The following is a 14,687-nucleotide window of genomic DNA, read 5'->3' on the forward strand; positions in this document are numbered from 1 at the left end:
GGTACAGCCCTAGTCCGGGTATACCCATATATGGACGTTGTTGCAATGTCAAAGGACTGTTGCGCTTGTATACCAAATCGATTCTCTTAAATATCCATATTTTTGACTCTTGTGTAACTTGTTGGTGACCACAAAGATCTCTAATATTCATTGAGGTGGGCATAGCATGTTTCATCCCAAAAAAATGTTTTACCAGTAATAAATGTGGCGAATTTTACAAACAGATTATTTATATCCCAAAAATGTCTTCGTAAATTTTTCCTAATGTGATACGGATAAATAAATAAAAAAAATATGCCTAAACCTCATACTTCGATGACGGTCACCTCATCATCTTGTAGGAGATTGTACCGTACCGGCGTAAAATTGTTATATAGATCCTCAGTTACATATCCAACATTTGATGAAAATCTTATATTGTTGAATTAAGATGGTAAGACATTTATAACTAGACCAATTCAAGAATTCAAATTGGTAAGATGGGATTGTATAAGTTTCATAAGAGACAAATGATATAAATATTCAAGAGATTAGGTATACAAGAGAAAAAGTCCTTTGACATGGTAAGAGCGTCTATAAATAAATATGCCCAGAATGATATTATCAGACACTTTCAGTCAGACACTAAAACGAGAACATATTGGAAAACTTATTATTAAAGGAGTAATTTTTTGTGATTTAGGATGTAGTTCTTTTCCAACATTTTTACATTTATATAAATATTTTATAGGCCCCTTTTGGACAAAATATTTTTTTATAACGCTTACTCTCAAAAATTTTGCATTTAAGTGTTTTTTTTATAAGTCCATTTTGTATATTATTTTTTGTGAAACTGTGTATTATATATTTTGTGTGCGTATGCTATTGGCTTGCTAAGGGTAGGTATATTAGTTTTGTATTATTATTTTTATATAATGATAAACAAATATCAATCATTTCTTAATTATAAAAAATATAATATATTGCATCATTCATTATTATTCTGGAAATAAAATTTTAAAAAGAAAAAAATACCTGACTTAATTATCCCATTCCCATTTTCATTTAATGGTGTTGATTAAAAAGGTGAACTATTTAAAAGATTTCTTATCACAAAATATTAAAAAGTCGATTGAATAAAGAGTGGCAAATCGACTGAAATAACGTGATTTTCGGACGACCATTTTTAAAATATGAAACCTTGGCATAAAGGTTAAATAGATTTTATATTTTATACAAATCAGAATTTTATTTCTCAATATATCCAGAGTTATGAACCTTAAAGTTCGGGAGCCTTTTCCTCTTTTAATAAATCTCTAATTACTCAAAATTTTTGATATAAATTAACAAATTATATATCATTTTGTAGCTCTCAAATATCTTCATGTCGTTGTATTTCCGGTAAAAAAGAGAAGGCCTAATTGAAACGATGAAACCGATATAAGTTTATTACCAATATATATATATATAAATAAAAATATTAATAGAGAAAATAAGAATTTAAATTATTTAGTTTTTATAATTTAGGAATATAAAAGATTATAAAGGGGGTTTAAAAAGATGAAATTTATAATAGAGAAAATAAGAATTTAAATTTTATTTAGCTTTTATAATTTTTGGAATAAATATATTAATTATAGAGGACGCCAGAATAGATTTTGGTTATTGGGGTAAAATAAAATGTATTTTCTAAAAAAATTCATGTATATATTATTATATAGATTAAAGTTTAAAAACAATAATGAATTTTATTTGTAATTCTTTTGTATATATATACTTTTATATAAATATCAAATTTAAATTCTAATAATATGCAATTTGATTAACCTCGATAATATAATATTTAATGTAGGAAAGTTATAATATTCTATTACAAATATAATATTCAAATTATAACCTTTTAAAATATATAAGATATTAAGATATAATAATATCTTATTTCCCACCAAGTTAAGATCTTCTATCAATCTTTTTGTTTACCAAGTTCAAGTTCATCTATTTATTTCTACTCTTTTTTCATCTCCTAACTTTATAGCGTCATTTGTTTTTATTGATTTGGGTTCAACTGGTTCTTCTCTTATTTGTAGTTGGTCGGTATGTTTTAGTACGGTTTTGTACGTTTTTTTCTTCTTCCTTTTCCCAGGATTGTGATGGAGGATTCCGCTGATATACGGCAACCCCTGGTATATTTCCCCCTGGTATATTTCTGCATTGTTTTTGACATCCACTACAGCTGTTAACTTTTTCGACATCTTTATCTAATTGTTCCCACCATATATAATGTCTCGTAATATCATTTTCTATTTCATCTATTCTTGTTCTAAAAGCTTGTAATTCTGGTGCTTGATTTTGTATATTTGTATCATTTATTAATATTTTTACTCTTCTTAATTAGATCTTTTGCGATTTCATCTCTAAGTTCTTTTCTAGTTAGAGTTAATGTGTCATAAGTAAGATTTCTTATATAATTCACTGTTTTATTTTCGCTTGTTATTCTATCATTATTTTTCTCTATTAGATTTCGCGATAAAGCATCTGCAATTATATTATTAGCGCCATTCTAGAACATGATATCGTAATCATATTTCATGTTTTCATTATTATTATATTTATTGCTGACCCTATTTACTTTTACATTTGTTAATAACGCTAGATCAAATTAGTCCATGGAAATCCAAATAGTGCTGCATCATTTGTTTTTGTAACTAATAACGGAAGCCTATTTATTTTATCATCTAATTGCACTTTTACATAAATTTCGCCTATAATTTTTAGTCTATTATTTCCATATGTAGTTGAAGCTCTAACCATTCTAAGTTTTGGCCACCCAATTTTATTCCATATTGTTGCATTAATGATGGTTACTGCTGAACCTGTATCATATTCCATTTTAATTTCGTGATTGTTTAATAATACCGTAATTGTTGGTTGCTGTCCATATTTGTAGACTTTTCTTATTGAGAAATCTAAATCGTCGTCGCTATTATTGTAATTTGTACCATAAATTTTTTATCTAGTTTTACAACACACGGCAAAGTGGTTTGGTTTCTTACATTTATTGCACGTTTTTCCGTATGCTGGACAATTTCTAATAGCATGAAAACGATTACAAAAATAGCACGGTTTTCTTGTATTATTATTATTATTTGTGTGGTAGTTATTATAACCTTGCACTGTTTTATTTTCATTTTGATAGTGTCGATTATCATTATCATGTCGATTATCATTATCATTATATTGTCGATTATTTTTATCATGATTTAATCGTTTATTATCAATATATTTGGTCGTCTCTACGATTTTATAAACCATTTTTGTATAATTATTTATTTCTAAGTTGCTAAAGCCATTTCTATAACTTTGTTTAAGCTTAACGGTTGGTCTTCGTCTCTAGTATCTGGGTATCTTAAACGTAATTCTTTATCTAGTTGTGACATCTTTAGTCCAGCGATTAATTGATAGCAAATTCTTAGTTCTACATTATCTTCAAATTCGCATCTTCGGGCTAGCTTCTTTATAGTTTTTAAATAACTCAAAACGGTTTTTGTAGGTCCGCGACTTAATCTAATGAAATTAATTCAAGATGCCAGAACAGTTCTTTCATATTTATAAAGTTGTTTTGCAATTTTGTATATATCTGCCCATACTACATCATCAATTTTTCTTGAAAAGAGTAATTTTTTTATATCAGTTATAATATTTATTCCTCCATAAGCTATAAATAATTTTTTCAAAATGACGTCAGTTTGATGAATATTTTTAACATTCAGTATGTATTTTATGTAGTCTATATAGTCGTCAGGCGCGTAACCAATGGAGTCCCCCCCCCATCGAAAATTTGACTGATTTCATAAATATCATTTTAAGCTAATAAAAATTTTACCCCCCCCCCCAATCAAAATTTTAGAAATATTTTAATATCTATTTTCCAACGTAAAACTTATTTTTTATAAATAAATTTTATTAAAATTTCCCTTCCTTGTGAGTATATTAACATTATTCAAAAATATTAATAAAATGGAAAAATAGTCAAAGAGATTGAAATCAAACGGTAATTTATTTTATTAAAATTATTAGTATCTATAATTTTTTAAATATTTTTCATTTTTACTTCCATTTTGTAGAGCAGAAGAAATAGATATACAAAAGTAAATAAGGCTGAGCATGAAAAAAAGTAATGTGTCGTCAGAAGCGATATCATTATTGAATTCAATTGATCAATCAGAGTTTATCATTGTTGCTAGTTGCATCAATAAATTATTTTCCTATAGCTCACTACTTTGTAGAAATTTACAAACAAATTTAGATTTGGTTCAGGTTATTGATTTGGGGAAAATATAGATGAACAGGTAGATACAATAAGAATGAATGTAGATGAATATTTTAATAATATTTATCTAGACGTTGAATCGAAGGCTAAATTTTATGATATAACACTAATTAAACGTCTAGCACCTAGGCAATTATTGAGATGTAAAATAAATATTGGCTCAACTGAAGAATATTATAAAATATTTATTTTCATCCCATTCTTAAATACTTTTTTATCGCAAATAAAAGTACGGCTTTTAGATAAAAAAACAAGTCTTTAGCAATCTTCAAATTTTATTACCCAAAGATCCTTCTTCGCTTTCTAATGCCACTATTGGTAAAATTATATTTAGCAAAATTTTATTCCTATGATATTGATACTGAAATAAATTTAATCAGTGAATTCGAATTGTGGTTAAATATTTACTACGTTTAGCTATTTTACCTGAGCATGCTATTGATGCGTTCAATCGGTGTAAAGAAACCTTGGCTCAATTTCCTAATATTTTGAAGTTGTTTTATATTCTTGCATGTTTGCCTATTACTACAACATGTATGAATGAAAGGACTTTTTCAAACTTGAGAAGGTTGAAAACATATTTAGCTCTGTTAAATATCCACAGAGATTTGGTTCCAACGACAAACGAAATTCTTGATGAATTGGCAACATTTCCATGAAAATTAAAAATCACATTATAATTATAGTATTTAATAAAAAAATTTGTATAATATAGTATTTGATAAGAAGTTAAAAAAAATTTGTTTTTTAAATTATTTTCTATTCAATATTTTATACACACTACTATTACTATTTTCAATAAAAAAATTATATACTACTTATATTGTATGAAAATTTAAGCTGAGGCTAGTGTTTATAGCAAATTTTATAAAAAAAATGACATTAAACTTTATTTCAACTTTACATTTAAAAAAACTTTATTAATCGATCACGATTCGGCCGACCCCTTTTAAAATTGTTAAAAATTTCTGGAATTATTTAGCTAGGTAAAAGAGTGAGAAAGCCGTTTATTTTAGCTCGCTAGCCTCAAAGGTACAAAAAAGAGCCACTTTGGAATCTGTAAAATTTTTAAAATGCTTATATCTCAAAAACTATTTATAGTAAAAAAAAATTATAATATATCATTTTGTAGGTAAAGAAATTCTCTAATGGGCTAACAAAGAATAATAAATATTGGCGCCATTATAGGCTTTTAACATCCGGTTTAATTAAATTGCTTTACCTGTATTTTTAAGCAAAATAGTGAGTTTGTTATCGAATTTTTTTATTGCTTTTCACTTAGACACCTTTGCTAAATATATATACAATATCAAAAGACTCTAAAAATTGATAAAAAAATAGATGGCGCTTTATGAAATTACGGATTATGGTTAAAATTTTGCTGCTAACTTATTAATAACCAGATATTTTACTTTTTATACTAAAAAATTTTAATTTCATATTAAATATACTAATTAACTGAGGAGCAGAGTGGGCATATTTCCATTAGACACTTAATGTAACAAATTTCCAATAATAAATGTCTTTCATATAATTTTTTAAATTTTTAAGGTATCTACAATTTCATCGAATTTTTCATTTCCCCATTTGATTGTAGGGATATATTAATGTTATCAATAGCCTCTTGATTAATTATATGAAGGGGAGAATCAATAACTACATTGTCATTTGAAGTATAAGGAATGTTTGCTAATTTTTGCCGCCATGAAGAGCATATTAACATATCTAAATTGAATGGTAAATTTTTTGGGTCATCCAGGGTAGAATCTGTCTTAGATTCTCGCGATAATAAACATGTCTCTGTAGATTAAATGGGTTGCAACATTTTAATATTTGGTACGTCCATCTGTGATATAGAATAAAATTTTAATTGATCTACACCTAGAATACATGTTTTTGCACTCTCCAAATCCAGATTGTTATTGGTAGACAGACGATAAAATTAATCTGAACGGACAGGTTAAAATTATATCGCAGAAAGAGAGAACTGCCTAATAAAATATTCGTTTTTACTGCGGCTGTTATATATTATCGAGCTAATAAGTCATTCGCTCGATATAGTAGCAAAGTAGAGATATAAAAAATGTAAAACATTTTAAGGATAGTGGGAGGGGGGGGGGGCAGAATTGGGAAATTTTATCACAATTCTTATAAACGTATCAATATTTTCATTTTCCTTAAGAATAATATTTTTCAACATTAGCGCCATCTACTTTTTTCTTCAATTTTTGGTAAAAATGTATATTTCGGGAAAGTCGATAGCATCGCCAAGGTTTTGACATCGTATATATATTTATAAAAGGTGTCTAAATAAAAATCAAAAAAAAAAATTCGAAAACAAACTCACTATTTTGCTTAAAATTACAGGTAAAGCAATTTAGATAAACCGGATGTTAAAAGCCTATAATGGCGCCAATATTTATTATTCTTTGTTAGCCCATTAGAGAATTTCTTTACCTACAAAATGATATATTATAAATTTTTTTATTATAAATAGTTTTTGAGATATAAGCATTTTAAAAATTTTACAGATTCCAAAGTGGCTCTTTTTTGTACCTTTGAGCCCCTATATCTTGAGAACCAGGTTGCTAGCGAGCTAAAATAAACAGCTTTCTCATTCTTTTACCTATCTAAATAATTCCAGAAATTTTTAACAATTTTAAAGGGGGTCGGCCGAAAAAGTGCCTTTTTTGATCGATTTGACATGGAGTGACCCATACCTAAATTAAAATAATAAAAAATAGGCTTGTAATATTCATAAGCACGAATTAGTAAATAATAGTTAAAAATAGAAATATAATAATTATTAAATTATGAATAATTTAAGCTAAAACAAAAGACCCGGCCGAAGGCTGGGGTAAGGCATAAGAAAATTCTGGATACGCCACTGATAGTCGTCAATAGAACATTCATCTTTTTTAAATTCCTGTAATATAATTTTATCCATAATTTTTAAACATATCTATTTTTTATAAACAGAAAAAAAAAATACAATTCTATATAATATTTAACTTGATCGAAGACCGGTAACCGCGACTTTTTTTACCTCGTCGCCAAATATTATATCGATTAAAGTTTAAAAACCATAATGAATTTTATTTGTAATTCTTTTGTATATATATATACTTTTATATAATTATCAAATTTAACTTCTAATAATATGCAATTTGATTAACCTCGATAATATAATATTAAATGTATAAAAGTTATAATATTCTATTACAAATATAATATTCAAATTATAACCTTTAAAAATATATAAGATATTAAGATATAACATATATAATAATTTTATAGAAATATTAATGGTTATTATATAAAATGCATACTTTTATTTAAAAAAATATATCAGCTCCTCAGTAATCTAATGTTCCATAACAGTAAAATTATAATCCAAAATTTTATCACAAGGTGATATTACTATGTATACCTAAAACGAATTATTTGTTATTCGATATTCGATTCGATTCGTATTTTACAAATACGAATAACACAATTATTCGATCCGAAAATTCGAATAAGGAAAATATATTATTCGTCGAATAATTTTTTATCTATTATTCGATCGAATTATTCGAGATTATTCGACTAAAATAATTTATAGTATTAATATATATTGGAAAATAATCATATATTATTATTAGGAATTATTTGAAATTATTTCAATTTAATAAAATCTCCTAGTGGAATAATGAAAATTGCGCCAAATTTTGAAACTCCATTTTTATTTATCTCATAATAGACCATTACTTTAGAAATTTCTTTTATGATAGAGATGGACGAAGAAGGTATATATAACACATAACATATACAATTATAATAAACTGTTAATCCCATCACATCAAAAATGACGGGCAAACCTGGTATTTATCTTTCATTTGATGATGGAGAAATCATAAATTTGACTTTTTGCCTAAAGTTTTTACCACTTTATTTGTAAAATATTGCTAATGTGAGTTTTTCATACTTATTTAAGTTGCATAGCTTTTTGACAATTTATTATTTCCCCACATTAAAAAGAATATTACTTTGACTTATATATTATTTTAGTTTATGTTAATAACAACAAAGTAGTGTTTGGGATTAACATCATTGAATCTCAGTAGGAATTTCTTATTGCCCAAATCAAATAATCTAAAACTTTCATTATTCTACTATGAATCAAAATTCACAATATAAAATTATATTCTTGATTCTTTTCCCAATATAATTAAATTTTATGAACAGTGTTTGAATTAAAACCTATAAATCCAAATCATTTTTGTAAAAAATATTTTATAAGTAAATCTATATAAAATTTAATATAAGTACATGTAATAGTATTATTTTTAAACTTAAAACTTTATTTTTCATTTATATCCAAATTCACTAAAATATATATTATAATTTTGTGATAAATATTTTATAAGCTATCATCTCATTACATTTTTGGATAATTTATCAATTGTATGAGCAGTTTGTAAAAAATATTTTATAAGAAAATTCTGATATGATGATTATAGGATCTGATGATTTTGACATATATGTATTACTGACTAACTTATTGATTGCCATATTGGGTTGGCTGGTTATGCTATAAATATTATAATAATATTTAATTTATTAAATAGATATTCAACCTATTAATATAATAGATATTTCTGAATCAGAAAGTATTAGAGAACAAAGCCAATATTCATCATCCACCTAAAATTCTATACAGTCAGGCTCAGGAGGACGGAAAAATGCAGATATTTGGAAACATTATATTTACCAAGCATCAACAGAAACTGCAAGATGTAAGATTTGTCGGGTTGAAATTAAGTGTATAAAAAAAACTATTTCAGCTTTGATTAATCATTACAAACGATTCCATCAAAAAACTTATAATAATAAATTTATTGAATCATATTTTGATAATGATATAAATAAAAATCATATGCACAACAATAATGATATCAAACACCATTTATTAAAATTTTTGATCAAATCTAATATCCCATTTAAAATTCTTGCAACAAATGAATTTAAAGATTTTGTTAAAGCATTAAATCCTAGCATTAAAATATGTTCAATTCCTACATTAAAACAATACATTAATGAATCTTTTGATAATGAATTCCAAAAAATTAAATTGATAATAAACAAATCTAATACACAAATAAATTTTACAATAGATATTTGGTCAAGTCCAACAAATGTCTCATTCTTGGGATTAACCTGCCATTACATTGATGATGAATGGGTACTAAAATCTATATTATTAGACATTATTCCTTTTACAAATTCCCATTCTGGGGAAAACATATATAAAACATTTTATAGAATCATTAACAATTATAGCATAGATATAAAGTCAACGGCTATTACATGCGACAATGCCGCATCAAACACTACCTTTATAAATACCCTTAAAATTAAAAATCCAAGATCAAAAATTGCACATATTCGCTGTTTTGCACATTTTTTAAATCTTGTTGTTCAAGAAATAATAAAACAAATTGATGAGCAATTAATAAAATTAAGAGGCACTATAAAAAGCATTCTTATAAGAAAACTACTATGATGAAAGAATTTTGTAATTCACAAATTCCATCTATTACAAATTTGAAGTTAAAATTAGGTAGATAGATATAACACTGCTTTATATTTGTGCCAAATCCTAGCCTGGGATGAAAACTAGGAGTTATGACTCTTTATATGGCTTAAATTGATCAAAAATTCTTCATTTAATGAATACTTATGAAATAATGTTTATTTAAAAATTATGTCTAAATGATATGCCCTTACTTTTTTTTATTTATTAGCATAAAACTATCTATCATAATTAAAATTCAACAAATATCATCATATTTAATTGATAAATTCACATTCATATTGTAGTTTTCGTAACCCCTAATGTGTAAGCTCTATAACTTTTACTTCATCTTAAAATCATATTACAATTTTCATTTATATTTTAGAAAAATGAATTCTCCGAATCGAAAATAATATTCTTAAACGGAAAAAATAATAAAATTATTATATTATTGGGAAAAAGAAACTAAATTATTATAAACTAAAAAAATAATAAAATCATATTATATTATTAGGAAAAAGTGCAAAACCATGCACAGGGATTTCATTGGACAAATAATCAGTCCACTATTCACTCTTTTATCATTTATTATAGTCAGGACAACACTATAAAACATATAAGTTTAGTGGTGATATCAGATTGCTTAAAGCACAATGCCTGTGCCTTTTATTTATTTCAAACTAAAATGATCTTATTTTTAAAAGAAAGATTTGATACATTGACCAAAATTTATTATTTTTCTGATGGGGCCGTAACCCAATATAAAAATAAAAAAAATTTCATAAATCTCTATAATCATGAATGTGATTTTGGTAAGGCCGAGTGGCATTTTTTTGCTACAACTCATGGAAAAAGTCCGTGCGACAGTTTAGGAGGTATTAAAAAACGGCTAGCAGCTCGAGCTAGTTTGCAACGGCCATATCAAAACCATATTTTGACACCAATGGATTTATTCGACTTTGCAACAAATAATATACATGGAGTAAATTACATTTTTGTAAGCAATAATGAATACAATAATATGGAAAATCATCTAGAAAGCAGATTTTTGAGAGCAAAAAAAATTCCGGGAACACAAAAATACCATGCTTATATTCCCCTTGACGAAAATAAAATTAAAGTCAAAATTTATTCCAATTCTTTAGATAATTTAATATATGATATATTGTAAACATAATTATGAATTATTATATTATATGTAATTATGCATTTCAGAAATATAAATTGGTTTAGAATTATTTTGTCAAGTAATTTTCAGTCACAATATGTTAACAATTAAAAATAAAAAAAAGTTAGGGCCTATCATTTAGACATAATTTTAAAAAAAACATTATTTCATAAGTATTCATTAAATGAAGATATTTTTGATCAATTTAAGCATATAAAGAGTCATAACTCCTAGACCCTTTTTCATCCCAGGCTAGGATTTGGCACATATATAAAGCAGTGTTATATCTATCTACAGAAAAAAAATTTCGAAAAAAAAAATACCTTTTTTTCTATGGCTATTTCCGGTTTTATGCATCCGGTTTTGGACATTCATCAAATTTATATCATATTTATTTTTATGTCATATTAAAGAACTATTATTAAGCTACATAATAAAATTTAAATTATTTTTCTAACTTAATTATTTCTCGAGATATTTGAAAATAAATGTGGCACATTTTGTCAAAAATGTACTATTTTTCCGCGCTTTAAACGCCCATATCTTAGCGAGTAAACCTTGTTGGGAGGTAAAATTTCATTTTTTTCTTAGTTATAGTATATACACCATTATGCAAAATTTAAGAAAAATTGAAGGGGGTCGGGTTGAGAATCGACTTTTTTGGTTGATTTGATATGGAATTCACCATATATATATACAAAAGAATTACAAATAAAATTTATTATGGTTTTTAAACTTTAATCGATATAATATTTGGCGATGAAATAAAAAAAGTCGCGGTTACCGGTCTTCGATCAAGTTAAATATTATATAGAATTGTATTTTTTTTCTTCTGTTTATAAAAAATAGATATGTTTAAAAATTATGGATAAAATTATATTACAGGAATTTTAAAAAGATGAATGTTCTATTGACTATCAGTGGCGTATCCAGAATTTTCTAATGCTTTTCCCCGTGTTTTAGCTATTCTATTAAATTATTCATAATTTAATAATTATTATATTTCTATTTTTAACTATTATTTACTAATTCGTGCTTATGAATATTACAAGCCTATTTTTTATAATTTTAAGTTAGGTATGGGTCACTCCATGTCAAATCGATCAAAAAAGGCACTTTTTCGACCGACCCCTTTTAAAATTGTTAAAAATTTCTGGAATTATTTAGATAAGTAAAAGAATGAGAAAGCCGTTTATTTTAGCTCGCTAGCAACCTGGTTCTCAAGATATAGGGGCTCAAAGGTATAAAAAAGAGCCACTTTGGAATCTGTAAAATTTTTAAAATGCTTATATCTCAAAAACTATTTATAGTAAAAAAAATTATAATATATCATTTTGTAGGTAAAGAAATTCTCTAATGGGCTAACAAAGAATAATAAACATTGGCGCCATTATAGGCTTTTAACATCCGGTTTACCTAAATTGCTTTACCTGTATTTTTAAGCAAAATAGTGAGTTTGTTTTCGAATTTTTTTTTTGATTTTTATTTAGACACCTTTGCTAAATATATATACAATATCAAAACCTTGGCGACGCTATCGACTCTAAAAATTGATAAAAAAATTAGATGGCGCTTTATGAAATTACGGATTATGGTTAAAATTTAGCTGCTAACTTATTAATAACCAGATATTTTACTTTTTATACTAAAAAATTTTGATTTCATATTAAATATACTAATTAACTGAGGAGCAGAGTGGGCATATGCTCATTAGACACTTAATGTAACAAATTTCCAATAATAAATATCTTTCATATAATTTTTTAAATTTTTAAGGTATTTACAATTTCATCGAATTTTTCATTTCCCCATTTGATTGTAGGGATATATTAATGTTATCAATAGCCTCTTGATTAATTATATGAAGGGGAGAATCAATATCTACATTGTCATTTGAAGTATAAGGAATGTTTGCTAATTTTTGTCGCCATGAAGAGCATATTAACATATCTAAATTGAATGGTAAATTTTTTTGGGTCATCCAGGGTAGAATCTGTCTTAGATTCTCGCGATAATAAGCATGTCTCTGTAGATTAAATGGGTTGCAACATTTTAATATTTGGTACGGGTTTTGACATCGTATATATATTTATAAAAGGTGTCTAAATAAAAAGCAATAAAAAAATTCGAAAACAAACTCACTATTTTGCTTAAAAATACAGGTAAAGCAATTTAGGTAAACCAGATGTTAAAAGCCTATAATGGGGCAATATTTATTATTCTTTGATAGCCCATTAGAGAATTTCTTTACCTACAAAATGATATAATATAATTTTTTTTACTATAAATAGTTTTTGAGATATAAGCATTTTAAAAATTATATTCTAGCCCAAAAAGCTGCGCCGAAAAATATGATGGATCTAAAGTATTATGATATGTTAAATATTTTAAAGGGGAAGGAAGCATGTTATATACTCGCGATAGACCATGAAATTTATTCTCAAAAATTTGAAGATAGTCTAATTATTGATAAAATAAAACACGAATGTAAAAATGATAATAAGGTTAACGAAATGGATAAAGGAAACGAAAAATTCCGGAAAAAAGCACCCCACTCAAAAAAATTACCAGATTTTATGCCTTGTCATATGACCTCTAAAGATTCTTTAATTCTTACAGTTTAGCACTTGTATCAAGTATCGAGAAAAAAGAGCAAGTCACGTCAAAACGAAAGATATTTTCAAAGTATTTATTAAAGGATAAATTATATGTTAAAACCACGAAAATTTTACATTGTAATAAAATTGATGTAATACCCAAGTCTCCAACTAGACATTATCAAGATATAAAAAAAATATTTTAAAAGATAAAAATAGTGAAAAAATCAAATAAAATAATGACAATATAAAAGTGAAAAATATTTTAATGGACAAAAATAAGGGAAAATATTCACCCAAAATCAAAAAATACAAATTCGATATATGTAAATTAAAAATATTTCAATATAACATCTGGGATGACGATGTATCAGCACCTCAGATAAAATTAGGAGAAATCGGCAACAAACAGATTAAGAGACTCACGATCAGAATAATTCAACAAATAGAGCTACCGAAGAGGGAAAAATTTACGAATTCCAACAAGACTAAACTCACATCCAAGATCAACAATTTCGACATCGGAAGGGGAAGGAAATGGAAGCAGGATACGAAAATAAAAAAAATACTTAACGAATTCTTATTAGCTTATAGAAACACCCAGCATACGACTACGGGAGAAACCCCAGCACAGATGATGTTCGGACGGAATGCTCGGAATCATCTTGAAATGATTAAAGAAACCCCATGAGAGCAAACAAGACGATACTCACGCAGATCAAAGAGGTACATTTTTCAAGATAGGACAATCAGTATGGACGAAAACTTATAGTGACAAAGTAAAGTGGATCTAGGGGACTATAGTGGGCCGATCGGGGAAGTTCATATATACTGTGGATACCGCTAAGGGCCAGTGGAAGAGACATAAGGATCAAATTAGAAAATTTTTTTAAAAAAGGGAGATGTTATGAAATCTTAAGGTGATATTATTATTTTTATTTCTTTTATCGATTTTTTGGATTGTTATTATTTTTTTTATCGATTTTTTTGAATTGTGACTAATTTTTTTTGACCAATTCTTGGAATTTGTATTTTTTGAAATAGATTTTTTTTTGT

General features: G+C 26.2%; 1 protein-coding gene across 2 annotated transcripts in view; it reads right to left on the bottom strand.

Moving 5' to 3' along the window:
* The window catches only part of LOC135931008 (spartin-like), a 37,161-nt gene that overhangs the window by 20,017 nt on the left and 2,457 nt on the right, over positions 1 to 14,687 (bottom strand). The window contains exon 1 of one of the 2 annotated variants that reach the window (XM_065467853.1): positions 1,960 to 2,152. The exons of the other annotated variant lie outside the window; for it this stretch is intronic. Within the exon in view, the coding sequence (XP_065323925.1) occupies positions 1,960 to 1,974 (15 nt within the window). The 5' untranslated portion in view covers positions 1,975 to 2,152. Of the gene's footprint in view, positions 1 to 1,959; positions 2,153 to 14,687 lie in introns of those variants that run through there. 2 annotated transcript variants of the gene reach the window in all.

The sequence above is a fragment of the Gordionus sp. m RMFG-2023 genome, chromosome 1, assembly GCF_954871325.1.
Source record: "Gordionus sp. m RMFG-2023 chromosome 1, tfGorSpeb1-WG-v2, whole genome shotgun sequence".
Taxonomy (NCBI): domain Eukaryota; kingdom Metazoa; phylum Nematomorpha; class Gordioida; order Chordodea; family Parachordodidae; genus Gordionus; species Gordionus sp. m RMFG-2023.